At 41.4% G+C, this 27,324-nt stretch overlaps 1 protein-coding gene across 3 annotated transcripts; it reads right to left on the reverse strand.

The window, feature by feature from the left end:
- Window positions 1-1,311: 1,311 nt before the first annotated feature.
- On the reverse strand, window positions 1,312-26,378 carry TREH (trehalase). Of its 3 annotated transcripts, none has more exons than XM_072155642.1 (16): window positions 26,217-26,378; window positions 20,491-20,630; window positions 17,235-17,335; window positions 15,838-15,985; window positions 15,658-15,745; window positions 15,482-15,582; window positions 13,085-13,177; window positions 12,521-12,637; window positions 12,321-12,443; window positions 9,307-9,356; window positions 9,025-9,213; window positions 8,100-8,317; window positions 5,662-5,773; window positions 3,734-3,846; window positions 3,332-3,385; window positions 1,312-2,600 (listed from the first exon to the last, which is right to left on the reverse strand). In XM_072155642.1, the coding sequence occupies exons 2-16, from the start codon at window positions 20,583-20,585 to the stop codon at window positions 2,460-2,462; spliced, it is 1,743 nt and encodes a 580-aa protein (XP_072011743.1). In that variant the 5' UTR covers window positions 20,586-20,630; window positions 26,217-26,378; the 3' UTR covers window positions 1,312-2,459. The 3 variants fall into 3 exon arrangements, with proteins under 3 accessions (XP_072011743.1, XP_072011746.1, XP_072011745.1); XM_072155645.1 differs by lacking the exon at window positions 26,217-26,378 and adding an exon at window positions 25,338-25,411; XM_072155644.1 differs by lacking the exon at window positions 26,217-26,378 and having other exon boundaries at window positions 20,491-20,787.
- Window positions 26,379-27,324: the final 946 nt, after the last annotated feature.

The following is a 27,324-nucleotide window of genomic DNA, read 5'->3' on the forward strand; positions in this document are numbered from 1 at the left end:
CGAAAAGACTAAAATATATAAAGAAAAAAGGGGGGAAAGCCAGAGCTGCTGCACCCATTGAGGCACCATCAATGGATTTGTGGTCCTTATGTCATCAGTGTGCAATCAGTTTCAGAGCTGTAGGTTTACCCATACGAGCCCTGCGTCATCTGTTATTATGGATCCTCAAAAAAATCAGAAGGCTGGCAGATTGTGTTACCTAGCAAATGACCTGATCTGGCACCTGTGTAACCTACATATTGTTCACACTCCCTTAGGGACTAATAAGATGGGAAGGAATATGGCCAGCTCTACGTTTTCTACATCATTCAAACGGATCTGGGAAAAACATATTCGTTTGCATGGAAAGCCAAATCTGAACACTTGGCTCCGCAATTACCGACACTTCTATCACTGAATGGAGAAGCAAGACACATGCTCTACCTGCCACTCCACCCATTAGTGAGAATGGGACCAAAGGCGTAACTTAAGAGGGTGCAGTAACAACCAGGCCCAAGAGAACTAGGGAGCCCAAAAGGTGTCCCTATTCCATATGAGAATATTAGTACTATTGGCCATATACTATAGCAGTTATGGCGAACCTTTTAGCGTCCGAGTGCCCAAACTGCAACCCAAACCCCCCCCCCCTTATTTATTGCAAGGTGCCAACCAAATAAAGCAGTAACTTATTGCTCCCTGTTCCTCAACAACGTTCGATCATATTGGCCTCCTGAGGACAAGATGGAAAATTTGCATCATTTTAGCTTTTTTTTCCAGTGTCCCTCTGTACTCGTGGGGCCAGCAGAAGGTCCTCCTAAGATAATTCGGCCCTGTCTACTCATTCTCCCTCTTTCTACAGTCCCAAGTAGCGAAGTAAGTATCAAAATATGACTGAAAGCAGCATCTTAAGTTGCTTGGAACTACAGGAAGATTCTTGGAGTCCTGTCTGGTGCGCTGGGGTAATGGCCCGGGTGCCCACAGAAAGTGCTCTGAGTGCCGCCTCTGGCACCAGTGCCATAGGTTCGCCACCACTGTACTATAGCCTGGCACAGACTTTGCACTGGGGCCCAGCAGCTTCAAGATACGCCACTGAATGGGACCTCTCCAGATTTCTGAAGGCTCCATTCTCATGATCGGTGGGAGTCCCAAAAGTCAGACACTAACAATCAGTTAACTATCCCCTATCCTTTAAATCCCCTATTGCAGTTATTGCTGGTGAATTTATTTGGTGTAATACAGTGAGGGGCAATTGCCCCCTTTATACCCTGAGCTCTGAAACATATACCGTGTTTTGATAATAAAGGACATAACACAGAGATTTAAAGCAGGATTAGTTTTTGAACTACTTTATATTTTTAAATTTTTTCAATTGTATAAAAAATTCCACTTTTAGGTATAGCAGAAAAAGAATCTAAAGTACCTCAGCATCTAAACTCTGCCACGTTTATAAATACCACCCCTCCCCTCGTTACACCTAATGCAGCAAATACGCAATTGTAAAAACTTCCGGCGGCCTAAACTTTGTCTGTCATTGTTAACATGCATGAAAAAACAAAATGGCACGCGAGACCACGGATCCATTGTTTGCGGCACGAGAAAGCACATGTTCGTGGACATGATGGGGCACATTTACTAAAGGTCCGTGGACCGCATTTTCGTAGGGTTTCCCGACTTTTTCCGCATTTAACTGGGGTTCTTGGCGCAAGCAATCAGATTTTGGCGCAATCTTTTCTTGGCACCGACTTTCATGCGACACAATTTGGGGGGCGTGGCGGTCGGACAACCCGACTGATTCGGACTAAGCACGAGATTTAACATTCAAAATTGTGTTGCAAGCCCAAGCACTTACATGCACCGGGAAGAAGAAGGTGAACTCCGGTGGACCTGAGCAGGAAAGCGACACATGGAGGAAATTGGGCGCACGATCTCAGTGAATCGCGGCAGCTCAGAATGCTCGCCGGACAATGCTGGGGGATCGCAACGGGACGGGTAAGTAAATGTGCCCCAATTACTTTTACACTAAGGATAGTTCATCTATATCACATGGCAGTACACCTGTTTCTCACTCATCTCCTACCAAGACCGGATCAACCATCATTTATTTTCATTAGATTTTGCTCCATTTCTACTTTTTAGCTCAGCTCTGTCTGGGGTAAACTTTCATCTGGGACTACAGTTATCAGAGATACAGGCCCCCGCAGTCTGAACCAATAATGAGACAGGGGTGTGTCTCAGACTACCTTAGAGTCCCTGATGGCATTTTAGTTCAACTTTATTCACAGATCACAGCTCAGCTGTAATGTAGGCTGAAAGTAGTCATGATGCACAGAAAAAAATTACAGATTATCTTCTCCTATAAGAACTTAATTAAATATCAGTCCCTGGCTGGAAGGTTGCTTGAACGGCAGACAAAAAAAAAGAGAAAATTGGACAATTAAGTGAATTAGTCCATGTTACGCGACAATCGGTAGACTAAGGGTTTATATCCAAAAAGTAATGATTAAAAAAGGCAGTGTAAAAAGTATCCCAGAGAATGAGATGCTGATGGCGGAGCTTGTTATACGAGATCTGTAGAGGTCCAGCAGCTGCAGTATCACTCCATTGGTCCAGCCAAAGCCCAGCTGTGGAGAGGAAGAAGACAGCATGGTGATACGTATGGATGTACATTTTTATCTTCAGGTACACATATAGGTGACATTATTATGGTGTATATTTAAAGGTTCCTAGGCTTTAGCTTTTGATGACCTATAGGTAATTGGTTAGGTGCAACGGCCAACATGGACGAAGTCAGAAGCAAACTCTCTCCATAGCGTAGTGGCCATCGGGCCCGATGCTGGTCCTGCCCTTATTGAGCTGGACCTGTAATGGTAGTAGGCGGCCACTACTCTACTGATGAAGCTGTCTACTTCTATCTCCATTCATAGAGGGAAATTCAAAACTTAAAATTCACCCCGTTGGAGGTCTAATACTCTACATATTAAGAAGCTATTTTCAGACCAGGTCTGAATTGACGTAGTTTCCGGTTAAAGTCTGCTCTGTTTTTTTCCGACCGAACATAAAGTAAATGTAGCATTCACACTCCTGCCCTAAATCCACCCGCCCCACTTCCCGCCCTCTGTCCACTCCAACACTCCCAAAGTGGCGTGCGGGTCGGAGAAGCTAGAAAACTGTTGGGGAGAGGGAGATTTATGGCGTCAATCTCCCCCATAATTTAAAACAATTAATTAGCCAAGGTGTTGCACCCTCACCAATCACCTTTTAATGGTTAAAGCCAGGAAATACCCTTTAACCCTTTAACTATGTAAGTGTTTATAGATTTATGAAGATACATTACAGATCACTCTTATGTTACCTGTACTTCATATTCCCCTCCTCCACCTGGTTTGCCGTCACCTTGAACGTCATACTGTAGAATGAACAAGAATGGTAAGGACCACTATATAGAATCAAGACAAGGAGTCTTGTAGGCAAATGTGAATACATATGCAAATTAGCTATCTTTAGAAGGTAGGTAGGTAGGTAGTGCCACCTATTGGTAGTTATCTTAATTGTCTGACCCTAGAGAATTTTGTTAATTTATGGCAACAAAGAATACTTGCTAGATATTACAGGGGTATATAGTGACAAGACCACAGATTCCTGAGTCTCTATACAGCAGCCATAGAAAGCTGTTATCCTAGTGTAGTTTCAGTTTATCCTGAGATTCATATGGAATTACATTTTTATTTAAAAAAAAATCACACGGACAACTTACTTTCTCAAACATGGCTTTGTACTTCTTATAGGCCTCATAGTTAGCTCTAACCCATTTTTGGGCTAAAAGAAATGCAGCATCCTTAGCTTTTTTAGATTCGGTTTTCTCCAAACCTGCAAAAGAGGAAACAATGACTATGTCTGTCACACATAAATGGATGTGGGCATAAAGCTCAGTTGTATTGAAGTAAGTGGAGTTGCGCTGCAATACCAGATATCACCTGTGCACCAACCAGCTCTGAAGTAACTGAGAATTACAGATAGAGAATGCAAAAAAATTGCTTTAAGGGGTTGACCGAGTTCTGAAAAAAAACTAAAGGTGGCCGGGAGAGGGCTGCTTAAAAAAATAAAGTCCTACTTACCTTCCGGAGTCCTGCGGCCATGTTTGTTTACATGGTGCCCGGACCGCAGTGACAGCAGCACTGGATACCGGAGGGCACCGGAAGGTAAGTAGGATTTTATTTTTTTAAGCAGCCCTCTCCCGGCCACCTTTAGTTTTTTTCAAAAACTCTTGGACAACCCCTTTAACATTTTGAATTCAAGTTACATAATGGCCAGAAGTTCTGTTACTTCTCATATGCATAAACTAGACTAGAAAACCAGGTAGATACACCAGAGGCCCATCCATGTAATATGATGGTGGCAGTTGTCTTATACAGTGGCAGGATTTTCCAGACAGCCCAACAGAGATGTAGGCATAGGCTGCATTCACACGAACGTGTACCCACCCAGATGGCCGGACGGGCACATGTCGGGCAGCGCTGCTCACCCCTCCCCTCTCCATAGAAAATAGAGCCACACAGTCATTCTTAAGGCCAGAAATAGAGAATGTTCTATCTTTTATGTGGCCACAGAATGGGCGCCATAGACGACTATGGGGGACATATATCGGGCCAAAAATTTGCGACTGTATATGAGTCCTCCATAAGTTTGTGTGAATGCAGATTAATACTGTAAGTAACTCTGTGTAAACTTATAAGGGGTTTTGCCTTGCTTGAAAAATAGGTTTGCTCTTGTTTTTACTTTAGACTCAACCTATTTTACTTGTATAAGACAACTGCCACCATCATATCACATGGATGTGTCTCTGGTGTATCTACCTGGTTTTCTAGTCTAGTTTATGCATATGAGAAGTAACAGAACTTCTGGCCATTATGTAACTTGAATACAAAATGTTAAGCAATTTTTCTGTAATTCTCAGTTTACTCAGAGCTGGTTGGTGGAGACTAGCTGCTATGATGTCTCCCATACACTGAACACAGAAAGTAGAGGAGAACCTGCTGCATGATTATCTCTCTCAGAGATATCAACAGGATCATATAGGGCAGTGATGGCGAACCTTTTAGCGACCGAGTGCCCAAACTGCAACCCCAAACCCGCATTTACCGCGAGGTGCCAACCAAAAATTAAAGCAGTAACTTATTGCTGCCTGTTCTTCAACAATGTTCAATCAAACTGGCCTCCTGAGGACATCAACACAGTAGAAAGTAGGGAAAATTTGCATCATTTTAGCTTCTTTCCAGTGTCCCTCTGTACAAAGAGAATTGTGGGGCAGCTGGAGGTCCTCCAAAGATAATTAGGCCCTGTCTACTCATTCTCCCTCTTCCTACAATCCCAAGTAAGTCACTTTAAAATATCACAGAAAACAGCATCTTTGCTTCCCAGTTGCTTGGAACTGCAGGAGGATTCTTTGAGTCCTGTCTGGTGTGCTGGGGCAATGGCCCACAGAAAGGGCTCGGAGTGCCGCCTCTGGCACCCGTGCCATAGGTTCGCCACCACTGATACAGGGCATTATAGAGAAGCACTGAGATGTACTGATGTAAATAAAGAATTTGATATTTTTCAGTAATGGGGTGTTTGTGTTGTTTTTTACACTACAGCAAGCTGACCTTTAATTTACCATAATTATACATAGTTTGTGTTCCTCACCTTCAATCACCATATGCTGTAAAGGGGGCCAGGCATTTGGAAAGTCCCACTGCTCGCCAGTATCTTTCAATGAAGTAGGGAGGCCATTCTTGTATGAGAGTGCTCCACTGGACTGCAAAATATCCAAAAATACTGTAGATGATATTTAGATAAAGAAATAAAACATTTAATAATAATTTATAAAATTATATAATTTATAATTATAATTATTATAATAATAATTATTATTATTATTACTATTGTTTTATATTTTTTATAATTATTATAATAATAATTGGACCTTCTGCTCGGTCATAATGTAAAGGGCCAAGCATGTGAGTCATTTTAATCATAGTACCAGGCAGTCCCCGGGTTAGGTACAAGATAGGTTCCATAGGTTTGTTCTTAAGTTGAATTTGTATATAAGTTGGAACTGTATATTTTATAATTGTAGCTCCAGACAATTTTTTTTTGCCCCAGTGACAATTGGAGTTTCACAATTTTTTGCTGTAATGCAGTGATGGCGAACCTATGGCACGGGTGCCAGAGGCGGCACTCAGAGCCCTTTCTGTGGGCACCCGGGCCATCTCCCCAGCACACCAGGCAAGACTCAAAGAATCTTCCTGCAGTTCTAAGCAACTTAAAAGATGCTGCTTTCAGTCATATTTTGATACTTATTTTGCTATTTGGGAGTGTAGGAAGAGGGAGAATAAGTAGACAGGGCCGAATTATCTTTGGAGGACCTTCTGTTGGCCGCACTATTTTCTCTGGGCACAGAGGGACACTGGAAGAAGCTAAAAGGATGAAAATTTTCCATCTTTCTACTGTGTTGCTGTCCTCAGGAGGGCAATATGATTGAAAGTTGTTGAAAAGGGAGCAATAAATTACTGTTTTAATTTTTGTTTGGCACCTCACAATAAATAAGGGGGGGTGTGGGTTGCAGTTTGGGCACTCGGCCGCTAGAAGGTTCGCCATCACTGCTGTAATGTGATCAAGGATTATCACTAAAGCTTCATTACAGACACCTTACAGCTGTTCATTGCAGCTTGGGACTATAGTAATAGCATTCAGAAATCTTCACCAGATGTCACAGTGGGCAGAGGGGTCAGTCTTTAACTAGGGGTCGTCTGTAAGTCAGGTGTCCTTAAGTAGGAGACCACCTGTACTGAACTGCTATTGTGAGCGCTGGATTTGCACATCATTATCCGGTACAACTATACATGTTTTATGTGTAGTATAAATTATTTCTTTTTTCCTTTTTTTTTAGATTGAATCTGAACTATAAACTTTTCATAAAATGACTAGAAAATGCCATTTTATAAGCTGAAAAATGGCATTGATTTACCTTCAATGCATTTATAAGTATTTTTTAATTGTTTTTCTTGTTTTGATTGTGATTCTCAGTGGTGTCTCATTTCCACTGGAATTGGTGAGAGAAATTGTAGCATTCAGAGCTGTTTTTAATCAGAAAATAGTTCTAAATGAAGCAGAGTAATCATACCCTATTTTTACATAACATGCCCTAATAAAGAGACTGTAATCATAAAGAGTTTGTGCCCCTTTAATTACTGATGCAATTTTTCCTCTCTATGCCTCTCTAAATTGTCAGCAATCTACTCCCCTTTAATATTTGCTTAAAGGGGTTGTCCATGAATTCTGGAAAACCCTGTGGGCTCCCACTTCATGCATCACTTCAAAACTCCCAGTCCTGGGATCCTCTGCTCAGTTGGAAGATTCACTTAGGCCAAGCAGTGGCCACTTCCGACTATAGGGAGTAAGCTAAGTACTCTTTGTTTCTTTTTGACATCCCATCCTCCAGAATACCTTTTCTCGTGTCCTGGAGTTGGGCCATTATTAAATTTAAGCCTACAGTCCTTGTTTTATGGACCTAGTAGAACTAATAACTCTAGAGGGATCTTCAACTGAGGTGTCCAGCTAGTTCCAGGCCCTAACTCATCTTTTTCTAGGTACATATGATGCATTTAATCCTCCTGATTATGCTGCATGGTGGCATTATTTTATAACATCTTCACCTAGTGGTGGGAATAGGTATCTGTAATTTGCATTATTCGTATGTCGGTATCTATGTGAACCAAAGATTTAATAGTTTTATTTATATTAAAATGTAACTTTCCTGAGGTGAAGCAGGCTGCCGATTGGCTGATTCTCCCAGAACATACTAGACTGAACCAAAGCTCAGCTCTAGGATTCTAGGGGAGTAGCAGTAGCAGCTAGTGATGTTAAGTCCAGGTCACATTGCATTAATAACAAGTGCTATTAATTCAAAGTTTCCAATATTGTAAAAGAATTGTACAAGAGAGTGTAACCAGAATTAGGTCATATGAAAAAGACATCTCATCATTCACTATATCAACCAACAAATAGGAAGTATATGATATTTCTCCTTGTAACAATACGGGATACTTCATACTGTTAGAGACGTAACAAAATGGACAAACCTCCAAATAGGAGACTGCTTTATCTACAACCGCGGAGTCTGTATAACATGAAGCCCACAGTGGAGTCAAGTTGGTTGGGTAGAAGTTCCGATTTTTGCGAGTTTCCTTTATATTATAGTCTAGCCAGGTCCCTAGACTCTCCTCCCAGAGCACTGCCTGTACAGCTTCAATTCGCTGATCCAGGGCAGTTGAAAATTTAGATGCTTCAGCGGGCATTCCTATAGTAAGTAATAAAAAATAAAAGTGAAAAAGGTATATAAAATAATACAAGAATAATTTGGGAGGTCATATTGAAATCAAACCTGTTGATAATCTTCCAGATTTAAAGGGAACCTGTCACCAGGAGACCCATTTTGAGCACTCCCCCAGTCCCCACAGAGCATAGCACATACACTGCCAAAGTGTTTTTGTATTAAAAATTGGTTTTACAGAAAAAAATATATGTTATTTTGTACCTTTCATTAGCATCTGCTGTGTGACTAGGCAGTTGCCTTTTGGGAGGAGCTGGATAGGAGCAGTCCCCCCCCCACCCTTGGGGAACAGCTTCTCCATGTGACCTTTTCAAATATATGAAAACACCCATCACTTGGCTTAGCGACGCCCCCTGCTCCTCTACAGCCAATCCCGAGTGTGGAGAGTTATTCATATATTTGAAAAGGTCACATGTTTCCCAAGGGTGGGGGGAAACTGCTCCTTTCCAGCCCCTCCCAATTGGCAACTGCCTAGTCATACAGTAGATGCTAATGAAAAGTACAATATAACATATCATTTTTTCTGTAAAACCAATTTTTAATACAAAAACACTTTGGCAGTGTATGTACTATGCTCTGTGGGGACTGGGGGAGTGCTAAAAATGGGTCTCCTGGTACCAGGTTCCCTTTAAGAGGAAAATCAGGAAACCCCCATAAAGATAACATTTTCCCACCTAAGTCAGTGTAGAATTTAGCCAACATCCTCTCAACCCGACATAGGATGGCATTGAGGTCCACAGGGATCACTGAGCGGGTTTGTGTGTCCAGCAGACTGTTTGTAGATCCATAGAACCAACGGGATGAGAAATCCCAACCGGACTCCGCAGCTGATTTCAGCTCTGCATAAAAAGATGGTTTTGCATCTAAAGATATGAAATTAAAAAACAAAGAAAATAATTATTTCATAAATTATATAAAACATTCAATAAAGAAGTAAAATCTGCATAAGGTCATACCTTCTGCAAGCTTTAGAGCCATCTCATAATCCTTAGAATACGACTCTGGCCTAGAAAATAAATGATTGAATAATTCGGTTACAGTTACTTCAATTTTACCTCAACCAATTCATATACTGATATACTGAAAACCCCATTAAAATCCATGAAAAATTAACATTTCTTATGGATTTCGCTATTTATTAGCCCATCACAGATTTACCATAGAATGGTATCCCCATATAAATGCGTAAGTGTTAACATATTCTTTTTTTTTGGTCAAATAAAATTTTTATTGAAAAACCAAACAGTAGTTTTCCATTTCTTCTATATTTAAACATCGTAAACAGCAAACATACGCTCTCCCCTCCCTTCCCCCCTCCCCTCCTTTGCTTGGTGGTAGAACACGATAGAATGTCCATGTATCCATATGAAGTAAGTTTTCAGTACAGGCAGTCCCCGGGTTACATACAAGATAGGGTCTGTAGGTTTGTTCTTAGGTTGAATTTGTATGTAAGTCGGAACTGTATATTTTATAATTGTAATCCCAGCCAGAACTTTTTTGGTCTCTGTGACAATTGGATTTTAAAAATGTTGGATTGTCATAAGAATCAGGATTAACACTAAAGCTTAATTACAGACACCTGTGATAAAGTACAATAAATCACCAATATGCAGTGGTCTGTTTGTAACTAGGGGTCGTATGTAAGTCGAGTGTTCTTAAATAGGGGATTGCCTGTACTCGTATCCAATGTTCATCATGTTGGGCATATGAGGCCCTAGAAAAGTCCATTCGGGACGTCCTTAGTCTTTTCAGGCTTCGCATTTTATGAAGTGGGTCAAATACTAATATTATTCCCAGGTAGAGAAAAAAACTATTTGTTTTAATATCAAATAACATTTGTCGGAGAGTCATAGATCTACACCAGCGCTACCTGCCATGGTCTACTAGGAATGGCGATTATCTTGCAATACCTCAAATTATTCTATCCTTATTAAGGGTCAAAGGAGCTAAACCTGGGACATCAAGTCCAAGGGCCCCATATGGCTGCAAATTTTTAAGCAAGTTTTGCTTATGGTAGAAAAATATATCCAGTCGTAATAGGAGATTGGCCTTGGAAACAAATTCTGAGACTTGTGGAGGTTCAGTGTCCTTCCAATGGAGCGCGATAAGTTTCTTGGCTATATAAAGCAGTCGCAGTATTGGCAATCTATGACTCTCAGACAGCTGCAACTCAGATATGTAGCCTAGAATACAGACCAGAGGACTGCATGTAGTCACAGTGGAGTATGTCTGATCAATCAGGTTAATGACTTCTTGCCAGTAACGGCGTAATCTAGGACAGTTCCACCTCAAGTGGATCCGGTCTGCATTAGATCTGAACTCATCCAGGGCAGCAATCATCACCTCTGTATCCCATCCTGAACAACCTAGCATGGATGAAATAGACTCTATGCAGCAGATATAAATTGGACAGTCTCTGCGCCTCACTAACCGATACCCTGGGCACAGACTCCAGTATCTCCTTCCATTGATCCTCAGAAATAGTTCCAATACTCCTTTCCCATTTTGACCTTAAAGAGGACCTGGCACCCAATTTATCGGCACTAGGAGCTGCTTACTATAGTAAGCAGCTCCTAGTGCTTGATCAAACATCGCAGTGTTAGGGTGATAGCGTTACCAGAAACCTCCGGTAACGCTATCAAACACTGCGGCAGGGTACAGTGTAATCGTCAGACAGCTCGCAAAGCTGTCCGACGTATTCATGAGGGGGCGGGGTTGGGGCGTGGCTAGGGGCGGTGACTGCCGCCTAGCTCACGGCAGTCACTGCCGGGCTATGGAGCGAGCGGGTGGTCCGGGGAAGATTACATTGTACCACGCCGCAGTGTTTGATAGCATTACCACTGCGTTTGATCAAGCACTAGGAGCTGCTTACTCTAGTGCCGAAAATTTGGGTGACAGGTCCTGTTTAACTCCAAGGGGTATTTCTTAATATCGGCATCTTGTATGCATGACTAGTTTACCGAGATTATCCCCCGTGTATCTCACTTTTTAATTATCATTTCCATTACTACATGGTGCGCTGACTTTTTGTTCTTTCGGGAGCGCTCTTGTTGAGTTATAGCATGCCTGAGCTGGAGAAATTGATAAAAGCAGGAGTGTGGGAGGTCATACTCAGAGCGTAATTGTTCAAAGGGCTTCAGTGTAGTGCCCTCATAAAGTTGAGTCATAGTAGTAATTCCCCTGCTTATCCATTGAGGGAAGGGAGTGAGCCTGCCAAGTTCAGGGTATTGGACGTTTGGCCATATTGGAGTATGGATAATGTACCCCTCCATCCCCAGTAAGCTATGCATTTTCCACCACAGTTTGTCTATACATCTTAGTGTCACTAACTCTCCACCCAAATTCTTATATAGGACCCCCTCTTAGCCTTCCAGCACGTTGTTGATTTTCAAGGTATGCCGGAGCACTCCCTGAGAGGATAGCCCTCCCAAGGAATCGCCCCACCCTCAAAGATGTTGCAGCTGGGCTGCCAGGAAATATAGCCATGGGTTTGGCACAGACTGTCCCAAATCTCTGAAGGGTAACTAATTTAATCCGTGGGGTCCCTTTTTCCAAAAAAAACATACCTAAAAATGCCACTAATTTTGTGGAACAATTTTACCGGGATCTAGATAAGAGAGCTATAAAGGAAGTATAGTAGTTGTGGCATCATGATCATCTGAATTAGATTGGCACAGCCAATCATAGTGAAGGGGAGCTTTAGTCTTTCACTTTAGTTTGGAATTTGCTAATTAGAGGTAAGATATTGAGCACAACAAACAAAGTAGAGTCCATGGATATTTGGATATTTGAAGACCGATACCACTGAGAGACCGCAATCAGTGAGCAGTCTAGGGAACACTTGGGGGGGATAAGGATATTACTACCGATTCGGTCCAATTGATGGTGAACCCGAACAGAGACCCAAAGGATTAATATTATTCCTATATCCAGTGATATTATTCATTACTTAACCTATTAATGACCCTACCTTGGACCCCCTGCTAATACATTATAGCGATTTAGTGTATAGCTCCTTCCATTCTGTTCCACAGAGATATTGCGTTTCGTCATCCAGAAGTCATATTCTTTTTTCAGAAGATTAATGTTTTCCCTAAGGGAGGAGAAGAAAATTGTATGTTATGACTGTTCATGACCTATAGTGGATAGCTCATCTGTCACAGCCAGTACCTGAGAAAAGTCATGTTACTGTGTCTGGCCATGTAGCTCTCCATCATCAAGGTGAGGAATGGTGGTTGGCTCCTGTTCAGATAGTACACCCTGCCCCCATTGGGGATAAATCCATAGCTGTGTAAAGAAGAGACATTGTCTTAATTTTTTTTTTTTTTGCATTTAGACATGTGCCCTATAGTTATTATTATTATTTTGTATTTCTTGAGAAATTTTTTCATGTACTAAAAGTAAGAAATGTAGTGAAATATAAAAAAACATTTTTTATATACAAAGTTAAGGCTGTGTTCAACCACCACTAGGGGGAGCTTTTATATGTGTATATATATATATATATATATATATATACACGGCATACACCGGACATAACAAAGCAATGGCTGATGGAATCCAGTTTTTCTTATTTAACCCTGTGCCTATGCAGGGTAATTATTAGAAAAAGGGAAGTTCCAACCCCAATAAAATCTAATGAAATTCTAAATGAAAAAAGAATTGTCAATTATTCCTATGTGGTAATTAGACACGTGATATAATCAGCAAATTTGGAGACATTTTTCATCTTACTTGTCCACCATGTAGAGGAAGTTTTCTATCATCCCCCTTGCTGTGTCGTACATTTCTGATAAAAGAAGTCCATTGATCACCCAGTATGAATCCCTAGGAGTGATAAGAAATAGCGTGTGGGGTTGTACTTTGAGTTACAGCTAGAAACAGGCGAAGCATTAGAGGTCATGTTATGCTAATGGATAATTACTTATAAAATAGACCACAAAACCCGTCCATACACTTTAGATATCCTTTTGTTAGACAATAAACCTGTCCAGGGGTAAGGCTAGGGGTAAGTATGGAGGGCACTTGCTGTGGGCATAGTTTGCTAAATATTTAGAAGGCCACTAGAAAGAATGTGTTATTTTATGTAATAGCAGATGGAAAAGAGAGAAAATGTATGTGTGTGTATGTAATGTTTGTGTACTATGTATGTATGTGTGTAATGTGTATATGTACAGTACTGCTAATAGTAGTACATATTAAGTGTATGATACTAGTGGTATTAGGGGCATTGTGTGTGGTACAAAAGTTCGACAATGAATTTGTGTGTGTAGTAAATTGTTTGCAAACGTTGTAACTTTTTGTACATTAACCCAAAAACCCAATGGGCGGGAGCAGGGGAGAGGCTGGACCCATAGCAGACTTCTGAACGGGGCCCCCATTCCCCTTAAAAAAATAAACATTTCTGTACACTCACACATGTTTGTACAATCACATATATTTATACATTTACACATTTACACACTCATCTGCACACATTTATGCACTGATAAATACATTTATTCACTTATACATACAGTATACACACATCAAATACACACACATATAGTATATACATTATAATATTATACAGTATACACACACACCATATATACACATGTATACTGTATTAACACACATACATAATGGGGCACATTTACTTACCCAGTCCTGTTGCGATCCCCGATCTGGACGGTCCGACGAAGATGAAGTCCAACGTGATTCACCAACATTGTGCGCCCGAGATTCTGCATGTGTTGCTTCCCCCGCTGAGGTCCGCCGGAGTTCACCTTCTTCTTTCTGGTGTATGTGAGTGCATGTCTTGCGACACAATTTGTGATGTTAAATCCCGCGCGTTGTCAAAATCCGTCGGTCCCCCGATTTGTGTCGCGTGAAAGCCGGTGCCGATGCGCCAAAATCCGATCGTGTGCAATCGCGTGCGCTTGTTAAATGCAGTGCAACACGGAGATCATCGGGATCATATATACACACATACAGCACACATACATACTGTACCATATACACTGTAAATAGTAGTGCACCTCCTCCATTCTTTAGTGTGACAGGTCAGGTGGCCAGGCCCCCTGACACTCTGAGTCCCATAGCAGCTGCTATGGCTGCTACCTCTATAATTATGCCACTGTCTGGAAGGGATGAAAATTTAAAAAGAAGACATACTATTCTACTGGCCTATCCTCCAGCTCTGGTCATACCCTTAATTCTACTAATATTTTTTTAATGGTCAGGGAGGAATAGGACATTTCCCAACACCTTTCAGAACTGGGTATGGGATTAGGCATGCTGAAATAAACATGGATGAATTCTTTGTCCTATCGTCCATAGGAAATCACCATGACCATTAGCCCGAAACTAGTTTTATCTAATGTGTATTGTCAGTGCCAGCTTTACTTTACAGCTTCCCAACCACTGATTGTGAGAGCCATCAAGGCATTAACTGATATTGTGCTTATCTTCAGACATGGTCGGCTCTAGGTTTCAATAGGCCCCTGGGCGACAGAGCCTCTGTGGGCCCCTTTGCAGTGAACTCACATGGCAGCATAAAAAATTCCGAAACTTAATCAGTCTCCTGTTCCCTAAAATATTCCCTAGTTAATCATTACAAACAGCCCACTCGTGGGTATTTTATATACAAACCCCTCATGGGTATTTTATATACAGCCCCTCATGGTTTTTTTTATCTACAGCCCCTCATGGTTTTTTTTATATACAGCCCCTCATGGGTTTTTTTATATACAGCCCCCTTATGGTTATTTTATATACAGCCCCCTCATGGTTATTTTAAAAACAGACCCCTCATGGTTATTTTATATACAGCCCCCTCATGGTTATTTTATATACAGCCCCTCATGGTTATTTTATATACAGCCCCCTTATGGTTATTTTATATACAGCCCCTCATGGTTATTTTATATAAAGCCCCCCTCACCCCCTACAGATTCATTAGATACAGCCCCCTCAACCCAATGGACTCCTTATGTACAGCCTTATGTGGGTCCCCCAGCAGCTCTGGACCCCAGCACCTACGCCCAGTGCTGCCGCCGGCTCTGTCTTCATGAGTCCTTTAATCTAAGGATGTAAACCCCCTTTAATTTATCATTCAGAACTTAGAATTAGCGCAATTTTTCAACTTACCAGTAGTAAAATTCTATGAATCGACCTCCAGGTACTATGACAGGATTTGGTACATAGATCTGCGAGTGACGATCTGGTTGATCCTTTACGTTTTGACTTATCTGTGGAAGAGGCTTTTATATAAGGTATACTGTGACTTTATGGTATAAACTATAAATCTGATTTTCTTTAGTTACCTTCCTCCCCAAAGACTTCCAGAGATCATGAAGATCTGACGCCCATGACCGCAGCTGTTTGTCAGTAATATGAGACAAGAATTGAGGACTGGCGGATACAAATATACAAAAATATTGTGTCCAATGAATGTGTCCAATGGCCGGTTAAAGGTAATTACACAATTTCCCTTCAGTACCTACCTTTCATGCCAGTCTGGTGGATACCAATCATCAAACTCTGTTCCAGGATGAGTAAAAGACGTGTTAACAAACTGTATGATCCTTTCCCGATCAACCTGTCCGCCCAGAGACGTATTCAGTATTCCCTGAAACCTCTCCAGTACTTTGGCTGAAATGATGATATATAATTGAGCACATTGATGCATATGTTATATATTCAATATCTTACATATATAGTTTAAAGTTAGATCAAGTATTAATGGGGAGATTTATCATCAAGTTTCTGAGATAAAACTTGTTACTCATGGAAACTAATCACAGCTTAGCTTTTATTTCATAAACAGCTGTGGGGAAATGAAAGCTGAGCTCTGATTGGTTGCATGGGTCCATGCACAGTGCCTATGTTTGCATAGGGAACCTGTCACCAGCTTTTTCCCTATTGCAGCTTGTGACAGATTCCAATTGCAGCCTTTTAACTGAATGGCACCCCTTTTGTGGGTAAAAAATCTCCATAGTGATCCACAGCGCACAGCTTGTAACGCGGAGAAAGATACATTTATGGAGCGGTATGGTGCCGCACTTGTGGGCATTGCCGGTCTATGGGGGATGTATGTATGTAACCCTACGGTTATATGAATGCGGTCTTACAATCATTCAACAGATTTATTAGAAGCAAATCAAAACTCTATTCCAGAAACAATGGGAAAGTATAGCGCAAAGGTTTCTGAAGTTACACTGTACCCGGACCTTTGTTCGTTAAAGCCCTGTATGGTTTTACTTATCTATTTGTTGATAAACGGAAAGTCTTATCATTTTAGCTATATAAAATTAAGGGGCTATTTTTAAGGGACAGGTTTTGTGTAAAGATTAAAAAATCAGAATGTTTGGAGGGCCACTGTTTCAGCTTTGTGCCCAAAAGTAATGACATCATAAAACACATGATTACACATGATCATATGATTTATACATGATCACATGATTACATATGATCATATGATTTACACATGATTACACGTGATCGTATGATTTACACATGAATACACGTGATCACATGATTACACGTGATCATATGATTGCACATGATTACACATGATCACATGGTTACACGTGATCATATGATTTACACATGATATCACATGATTACACGTGATCATATGATTTACACATGATTACACATGATCACATGATTACACGTGATCATATGATTGCACATGATCATATGATTTACACATGACTGCACATGATTTACACATGAATACACATGATTGCACATGATCATATGATTTACACATGATCACATGATTACACATGAGGACCACAATTGGCTCAGCTTCTGCAATCACTGTGAATATCATCACTTTTAGACAAGAGCAGAAGCCCTGCAGACCTATAGTATAAAATACTAAAATGATACTGACCGGGTGAATCGGTGAGACCCATGTCTACAAAATGTTTATCATCAGTGAAGATCTTGGCCAGCTGGACATGATGGAGGATGTCTCCCGTACAGTAGATATCACTTGGAAGGATGGAAGGTCAATGTTAATGGATGTGAGTAAATGGCAATATTTTGATACAGTAAGTTTTTCGATCAGTCATAAAATAAATATTTAGGGTAACAATGCACACATGGTTGGGATGGCGCACATGGTCACACCCTTCCTATTCAAAGACATCAGAAACATGAGAAATTACCTTGCAGATATTAGTCACAATAGGTGGGGGAAGGTTTTGACCATCTGCCGCACTGGTTCTTGTAGTGTTAACCTCGTCAAGAGTCTTATATAAACGCCCCACTAAAATTTTATTCCACCGCATCTCTCTTACCCGATTGCAGCGTAGATAATCGGAGCGTAGCGTATGAGATGTACTTACCGTATTTTCCAACCACACAGCCTCTTTTCTCTTTCTGTCTCTGTGTTGTCTCTTATTACTCACATGATACATTAGCAGAGCATCACAGGGGCAGCTATAGACTATCTATAGCTATCTTATCCCTGCCTGGTGGGAGGACAGTGCTTTAAGTTTTGCCTCCCCCTTGTGCTGTGAACTTGTGTGGCTAACTCACAACCCTTATATATGGTCATGTTCACCAGGCCTTAGGCCCCTTTCCCACAACCCCTTTACGGACCGGTATCCAGGCATAGCATACAGATGGAGCAGAAGGGGAGAGAGGGAGTGCTCCTCGCCCCTTCCCTCTCCAAAGGGAGCCGTGCAGCTGTACTGTACATACGGTAAAACATAGAGCATGCTCTATATTTTTTTCCAGTGGCGGCACGGTATGGTGACACGTTGTGCTCACCGTGCCATGCACATAGCATTTCTATGCGGCCATATCCTAGCTACTGTAAGCCGGCTTATGGCTGCCATAAACGATTGTGTGAAAGGGGCCTTACACTGTAATAAGTTTTTGCTGTAGCTAAGCAGCCTGGAATTTACCTAAAATTTCTTATAGAGGGTCTAAAAGGTTCCTGCTTCCAGGTTTAACCCAAAGACAAATCCATTGCTTTCCACACCTACAGACACTATTGTTACATAACGTCTTTGCTAAATTTACATGAATGAAATTTATTACATTCGACTTCCCCTGTCACACCCCATGTCATAAACGAAGGGTGTGTATTTATAAATGCTGGAAAAACCAGTATGTGGAACATGTTTATATAGACCACGTTCATTGGTTAATTGAAACCCAGACCAAGTAGGAACATGTGAATTTAGCGCCTAATAGACAAATGTGGAAATCTAAACTTTAGTGACCGAAAAGAATACAATTAAGACCAGAATAGTCATGGATAACAAAATAAAAAATTTAAAAAAAAAACTTCCATTGTACAGAAATCTGGGGAAGCTTGTTGTTGTTCAGAATGGGGCTGCCTCAGTGCCCAAGTGGAATCACAATAGAAATTATAGGAACAAGACAATGCGTTTCAACATGGTAATAAGGTCTTCTTCAGGACAATTAATACAGATAAACTTTGTTATACCAAAAACTTGTTCCTCATTAAAAAAGACATCTTTATTAATAGAAGATGTCCTACTGTCCAATGATAGCCATGGCTAGTAGCCACGGGAGTCAATTTGCTAGATTGGCTGGTCGACCACCAGTAGTATGTCCGGGTCACGTGGCTCTACCCGGACGCAAACATCGGGTCCGCTCATCCCTAATCTCCATCCTTACTGAAGGGAAACAATTATCTAGACCCCATTCTCATAACTTAGTAAGTCAAGAATATCTGTTCTGGGAGAAGGTGTCATATTCATTGTCTTGTTCATTTGATGAAATTCATTAAAACATTCAAGATTCTTTTTTGTCTCTCCGTCTATCTACTTATAGTACTTAGAAAACTGATTGTGATGTGATCTTAAGGATGAGAATCTCATATTTCAGATCACATCAGACTTATTTGATCTACAGAACTGGAGATAGAAGCTGTTAAAGTACAAATGGATTTTTTATCTTCACATTTAGTTCACATTTTCAACTATGGGGCTTATTTACTAAGGGTCCACACGCAACTTTCCAAGGTTTTTGGGTTTTGCGCAGCTGTGACAGGTATTTAACTTGTGTTCTGGTATGCCATCAATAGACGAAATTATAAACAAAAAACAAAACAGGTCTCTGCACTGGGATTGTGTCGCACGTGATTGGATTTTGGCGCAGCTGCACTGGCTTTCATGCAACAGAAATGGGGGGGGGAGCGTTGGACTGAGCACGGGATTTACTTTCAAATTGTTTCGCAAGACAATGCACTTACATGCACCAGGAAGAAGATGGTGAACTCTGTCGGACCTGAGCAGGGAAGCGACACATGCAGGATATAGGGCGCACGATCTTAGTGAAATGCGAGTACATTCTCGTCGGACAATACACTTTCGGGGAACTTCGTCGGACAGGTAAGTAAATGTGCCCCAATGTCTTTAACTGCATGTATCTCTCGTTCTGTATATCACAGATAGAAAGTCTGAAAGCTGAGATTGTACTTCAGATAACAACACCAGCAACATGTTTCTAGGTACTATAGAACCAAAGATATGGGCGTCTCAAGTGACACTCCCCCTGTAGCCTCTAAACTTGACTCATCCTAGGCACAATATGACATATATAAGTAAATAGTAAGATCTCAACTAAAAGAGGGAAAGTTCTGGGACTCCAATTCTATAAATCGGGTTTGCAAAAATCCAGATGCAGGTGACAGAACAATGCATAGAAGATTATCCGATGCAAAACTGTCTGCAACCACTGTGCTACACACAGATATACCTTTAGGGTTCATTCACAGCAATTTTTATGTACACAACTACACAATAAAAACTATATTCCAAAAGATCCAGATGGGTGACATTTTATCCCATAGAACAGATCAAACTTCTATTTGTTCTATTATATATCCATATCTCTGCAGCATTCAATCCTGTAACAAAAACTGGAGCAAAAACTAATACAAAGCTGACAACTCTGAGCACAGTATAGAACCAAAATTAATATAATAGAACAATCTAAAAAAAAATGAAAAAATTGTTAAAAAAAATTATTATCATTGTGAAACCTATAAGCTCTAGGCTTAAAGGGATTGTACAGGTTATTTGTATTGTTGGTGCATGGTAAAATAAAATCATAGTTAGCCACAGATATATTACTGTTATTTATATGTGTATATCTTAAGTACTTACCTGTCACAAGGAGGAGGAAGATCAGCCGTATGAATATTTTTGTGTAGGATACAAAATATTCCAAAGAGTGACAATAACCATCTAGTCCAGTCCATGTTAAGTCTCGGAAGAACAACAAAGTCCCTTCTCCAAAGTATAGGCTGTAAAATGATAGTTATGAGTTATTAATAGGTTTCTTTTTGGCACCCGGTCCCTGTGCCTTCCTTCTCCCACGCCCATATGCTTTGTCACTTTAACCCTTTCACGACCCGTGACGTAATAGCACGTCACGGGTCGGCCGCGGGTGCATGGAGAGGGCTCACGCGCTGAGCCCTCTCCATAGCCGGTAAGTCTTTGCTGCATATTGCAGCAAAGGCTTACCGGTAACACCCGCGATCGGTGCTAGCACCGATCGCGGGTGTTTTCACCTCGATCGCCGCCGGCAATGCTGCCGGCGGCTTCAAAAGCATGGCGGCGCGTGGGCGCCGCCATCTTTTCGAGGATCGCCGCTCCCCGTGACGTCATCGGGGAGCGGCGATCCGTCGCCATGGTAACCTCGGGTCTCGCGAAGACCCGAGGCTACTTCTGGTTAACCCATGCATTACAATGTGCTATCAGCACATTGTAATGTATGAGGAGTAAAATCCCCATATACTGCCATACTGTAGTATGGCAGTATATGATAGGATCGTGCAGACCCCCTAGGGTTAAAGTACCCTAGGGAGTCTGAAAAGTACTAAAAATAAAAATAAAAAAAAGTTAAAAGAAAAAAAATTATAATAAAAAACCCTAAAAACTCAAATCACCCCCCTTTCCCTAGAACTGATATAAATATAAATAAACAGTAAAAATCATAAACACATTAGGTATCGCCGCGTCCGAAAATGCCCGATCTATCAAAATATGATAACGGTTTTTCACTGTGTTTAATCCCGTAACGGAAAATCGCGCCCAAATTCGAAAATGGCACTTTTTTTGTCATTTAAAAAAATTAAAAAATTCTATAAAAAGTGATCACAAGGTCGTACAGTCCTAAAATTGATAACATTGTAAACGTCATCAAAATCCGCAAAAAACGACACCACTCACAGCTCAGTACACCAAAGTATAAAAAAGTTATTAGCGCCAGAAGATGGCAAAATCCCAAAAAAAATTTTTGTACAGGAGGTTTTAATTTTTTTAAATGTATGAAAACATTATAAAACCTATACAAATTTGGTATCCCCGTAATCGTACCGACCCAAAGAATAAAGTAGACATGTCATTTGGGGCGCACAGTGAAATCCGTAACATCCAAGCCCACAAGAAAATGTCACAAATGCGTTTTTTTACCAATTTCACTGCATTTGGAATTTTTTTCCCGCTTCCTAGTACACGGCATGGAATATTCAATACCATCTCTATGAAGTGCAATTTGTTACGCAGAAAATAAGCCGTCACACAGCTCTGTACATGGAAAAATAAAAAAGTTATGGATTTTTGATCATGGGGAGTAAAAAATGAAAATGAAAAAACAAAAAAGGGCCAGGTCCTGAAAGGGTTAACCCCTTTTTTTTCAAGGATCTTATATCCTGATCTAAAGTACAAAGTCTCAGTCCATCATAGAGTAATTCTCTTTAAACAAGAGTTCAAGACATAGAGTAATACAGAAGATGAAGAACACAGACATGTGCCGCACGCTGCACACGGCACGTCATGATCCGAAAATAGAACTTCAGTTTTGTTCCGTAGGGATCCTACTACTAAAAGTAATGCAAAAAAAAAAAAAATTCTGTCAACTTTTTGTTATGTTGAAGGTTATATTCTATACTTTTCATATAATGCATATAAAAAAAGACATTGCAGGACTAAAGCTAGATGTACACATAGAATAAAGTACAGCCAATGGCTTTTTTTAAAGGGGACTTTGCCCCAAATCCATGAACTTCATTTTTTTTGCATTCTGCTTGCGGCATAATTGGAATTTTCTCATCGTTCTCGGCAATCAATGGCATTCCTCTTTTTTATTTTTTAATCAGATCATTTTTATTGAAACTCCATTACATTTTCCATTTTCAACATTGAAAACAACCCCCAATAAATGTTCCCCCACCATCCTCCCCCCAAACCCCTACCCCCAAATGGCATTACTTTTGAAACTCTACTGTCATGGTCGTAGCCAGGTGAGCTGTTCCAGTCCAATACTATCCTATCCAAGGTATATGGGCTGGTAACAAATAGTTACACGTTAGTCATTGTCTGTGCTGAAGAATCATTTAAAGGAAACCCACCACTTCCGATGGAGGTTACAAGCAGCAAATGGCGTGCACCAGCTCAGGGTGAGCTGGTGCCGGCGCTTATTTTCGTTATGTTTTTAAACCAATATAAAGCATTTAAACGCTTTATTAATCTTTATATACAAGTACCTTCACCGCACCGTGGTCCGCCCTCGGTGCACCATGCGCGCTGCCACTTCCTATTCAGGCTCACGAAGCGGTCGTGGTGCGGTGCAGCCACTTCCTATATAAAGATTAATAAAGCGTTTAAACGCTTTATATCGGTTTAAAAACATAACTAAAATAAGTGCCAGCACCAGCTCACCCTGAGCTGGTGCACGGCATTTGCAGCTTATAACCTCCATCGGAAGTGGTGGATTTCCTTTAAGCACAACAAATTTAGCATTGTTCCAGGACCGGTTGCCCTACAGTCTAGCCATAAGCCCAAATGGAGACATGTGAGCTATAACACAAGGAAGCGAGGGCTTTTGTGTCCAAGCAGCTACACGACATCAGACTGATACAGGTCAAATGGCATCCAACCACAAAGTGGTGTCAAGGCCAAGTGTGATACCAAGGGCCCACACTAGTTGGCATTTTACCAAGTAAGTTTTCCAGGATGCATTCAGGGAACAGAATACCTCATTTGCTACCTTGTTAGGCAGTCCCCTTAACATCAAGCATGACATTCAGGAAGCCTAATGACATCATGTGTCAAACCAGTATATCTATTCCATAAGTAACAGATTCCACACTGTTTCGGCATTGGTGCGTCTCTTTAGTACAGTGTAGGGAACTGGTTCAGCTGAGTGAGAGGTTTTGCCTAGGTTCGAGAAGTAAGAGCTCTACTTATGGAGACTTTGCAATTTAAAGCCACCTGGCAGGCAAGTGGAAGGCGGCCTTAATTGGCAAAGTCTCCTTAAGGAGAGCTCTTAATTCCCAACCACTCAAAGAGGTCATGGATGCCTACTCAACTGCCCTCCCCTTCATGCTAATGTCTCTCAGCCCTTGATCAACTAGTATTAACACTGGGAACAATTTGAGAAGTACCAACCAAATGGTCTCTCTGCAGCTAAGTCCATTTCCCCCTATATAGGTTAAATGGTGTGAACAAGGGAGGTCACTCAGGCAATGTCCTTAGGAGTACCAAAAGCTAAAGAAGGTGACATAATTGGGCTACGTTATCGTGCTGTAAAATCAAGTTATCACCTGTTCTTTATTTTCTTGGATTGTCCCAAATTTTCAGAGAAGATCCAGACAAATTGACTTGTCCCAGTCTCTAAAAGAGGCGCTCTTGATCTTCAAGAGCTTCATCTTAAAGCTGGCAAACACAACACAGATCTAGAGTAAATAGTAGCTGTAATTTCAAGAAGTTCTTATTAATTGGTGTATAACCACCCCCAGTAGACAGAGAGACTTACTGAGTCGGCTTCCCCAGATGTTTCCACCCTCTTGTCACCAAGATTGTAGACACCACGTTCCTATTTCCTCTTTTAAGCCCACAGGATTTGCATTCGGGCTGTTGCAGTTTCTTAAAAGGCTAGCGCACACCCACTATATCTGTCCCTAATCTATCCTGCCCAGTTTTGCCTATAACATAAACTTATGCCCTTACTTAGGTGTCTTGTCCTGTACCTGACTTTGTCTTGTCTCCTGTCTTCATGGTTGTCACTTGTCGTCTGTTAAATTTCCTCTGTTGACCCTGACATTTCTACAAATCACAATACGGTGTTGCATGCCTTGACCTACTCCCAACTCTGAACATCGCCCTTTCCCGAAAACTTTCTTTCCTGTTCCCTGGTGCCCCTTGGCCTTAGGCCAGTTATTACCAACACTGAGGCCCCATCAGGTAGGAGACTTGTTGGTCTTTTCTGTAGTTAAGACCATTTATGAGTTTAAGGGTGAAAACCAAGAGGTCACTCCCTCAACGTCACTAAACAAGATGACACAGTGGGGCACATTTACTTACCCGGTCCCTGCGTGATCCCTGATCCGGACTGTCCGACGAGGATGAATCCTGCCGCGATTCATGCAGATCGTGCGCCCGATATCCTGCATGTGTCACTTCCCTGATCAGGTCCCCCGGAGTTCACCTTCTTCCTCTTGGTATATGTAAGTGCTTGGATTGCGACACAAATTTAAATGTTAAATCCCGTCCGTAGTCCGAATCCGTCAGATTGTCCGACGGCCCGCCCCCCGATTTGTGTCACATAAAAGACGGCGCGATTGCGACACAAAACAATCGCGCGACACGATCCCCGAAGATGGGAAAACCGACGAAAATTAGGCCGCGGGACCCTTAGTAAATAAGCCCCAATGTCTCTGCAATCCAACCTCGTGACAAGTTGGTGTCAATGTTAACAGTGTTCTGTCAATCCAATTTGCTAATACTTTACACCACTCCGAAATTTGCTGGGATTTGCCAAATTTTCAGAAATAAACCGAAAAAATGTAGCTTTTCCCAAGCTCCAAAAGGAAGCATGCTTAATGATGACTTTACCGTCCCGATTTCAAGATAACCTCTTTTAAGTTACAAGAGTTTTTAACCCTGTTTAGGACTGTGTTCACAAACTGTGGGTTACTGACAGGACACATCAGCTCATCCAGACTTACCAGGATTCGCAGTGTTTTTTAAGCCCCACACCCGCTCACTCCTGCAATTCACCCAGGCTGCCGTCCAGAAAAAATAAGATCACATGCCTACATAAGAAACCGAAAGCAAAGCTATTTTTTCTTTCAGTCTTATCTACATCTGTGGTTAGGTGGGGGACAGGCATGAGACGGGAGAGGAGGGTGGCACTGCTCAGGACCTTGCTCTTATAGTAAAAGTAATACATCTTTCACCCCTTACATGCCCTGTACTGCAGATGCAGATATGGCATAACAAAGCAACAAGTAGCATCCTCCATGCCAAGCCGCAAACAACTCCCCAAGTGCAGGAGGATACAGCAGAGGAACCTGAACAAGGCTTGTTACAGAGGCAACTGGCTTGGTGGTTATGGAACGGTCTGGAACGTGGGCACAGCTCACGTAGTCCTCTCCCAGAATTGGTGGTTGTCCTCAGTAAAGTGGCCCATGTCACAGTTTACAGTCACTTCCAATGCACAGGGCGAATGCCCACAGTCTTTTATTGCTATCACCCAATTGTAGGTGGCATTGTAACACAGTCACTATCTCTGTTTTAAGGTTCGGACCAGGGGCGTAACTAGGAGAGACAGGGCCTCATAGCAGGCTACTGAATGGGGCCCACTTCTCCCTTAAAAATATACGTATATACACACCACACAAATACAGCATAAACATACAAACAGTAAGTACACACCATATTTACATACAGCATATACACATATATACAGTATTTATGCACCATACACATCCACATCCAATACTGCAGATGCTGGGGCCCCCTGGCGCTGCGGGCCACATAGCAGCTTCTATGGCTGCTACCCCATGTAGTTACGCCCCTGGTTCCTACATGCTTTGCTTACTTACAGATTATAAGCTCTTGAGTGCAACTCGGTTGTCGTCTGCCTCTCAGGTACTTCCCAGTATCATCAGTATCAGGTGCTATGTCCTATGTTTTTCGACACGAGGGAGGTATGCCAAATAACAAGTGCCAGTCTCTTCCCCTTTATCTCGCCGCCGTCACATGGCACGTATTTACACTTGTTTTTATATACTTCCAGGTCCACGTCCTTATCACACAACACAGGACAGCCCTACATGAAAGGCCCTTAAAGCGGCAGTAACAGAATACATAACACCATTGACATCTGTGTTTTTAACATCATACAAAGGAGCGCCTCGCCCCACTAACCATGCAAAACTCAAGTCATGGGTAGGTATCAGCCATGCAATCATATATATATATCTATATTGTAGTAGCAGCAGTACTGTGGAGAGCAAGATTAATGCTTATTTGTGTGTTAATGTGAGTTCTCCCACTGCTTTGCTCTTAGCACTCTGCATTGAGCTGTTTCACTGTCCCTCGCCTCTGCATGTAGTAAAAACTGAAGCCGGCCTCTGTGGATTACAGCACTCGGTTCAAAGGGGAGACGCTCTGGAGAAGTTCAGTGCAGAGAAAACAGGGCACAGCAGTGTGAGTACATGTTCCTAGGACACTAAAACTGAAATTACATTGTGATATAATACAAACACCATATGCAAATTAGGAAACACTATTCACAGTTTGGATGGAAAGACGACTTCATCTTGTTATAATGGGTGCATGCATGTCGTGTACTGGGAAGTGGCAAAAAAATTCCAAATGAAGTGAAAATGGTGAAAAAATGCATTTGCGCCCTTTTCTTGTGGACTTGGATTTTACGGCTTTCACTGTGCACCACAAATTTTCGGACGCATCGATACCTTATGTGTTAGTGATTTTCACTGTTTATTAATATTTATATCAGTTCTAGGGAAAGGGGGGTGATTTGAATTTTTAGGTTTTTTTATTTTAATTTTTTTTTCTAAACTTTTTTTTAATTTTTACTTCAGTACTTTAACCCTAAGTTGTCTGATCAATCCTACCATATACTACCATACTACAGTATTGCAGTATATGGGGATTTTCCTCCTCATTCATTACAATGTGCTGATA

This window comes from Engystomops pustulosus, chromosome 6 (assembly GCF_040894005.1).
Source record: "Engystomops pustulosus chromosome 6, aEngPut4.maternal, whole genome shotgun sequence".
In the NCBI taxonomy this organism is placed as follows: Eukaryota; Metazoa; Chordata; class Amphibia; order Anura; family Leptodactylidae; genus Engystomops; species Engystomops pustulosus.

Excerpts from the sequence above, each read along its gene's own strand:
- TREH (XM_072155642.1), bottom strand. The coding sequence starts at position 20,585 with ATGGACTGGACTAGATGGTTATTGTCACTCTTTGGAATATTTTGTATC. Across the intron at positions 9,214-9,306 it reads GGCTCTAAAGCTTGCAGAAG|ATGCAAAACCATCTTTTTAT; the intron begins GTATGACCTTAT and ends TCATATCTTTAG. Across the intron at positions 2,601-3,331 it reads GAGGGGAATATGAAGTACAG|CTGGGCTTTGGCTGGACCAA; the intron begins GTAACATAAGAG and ends TCCTCTCCACAG.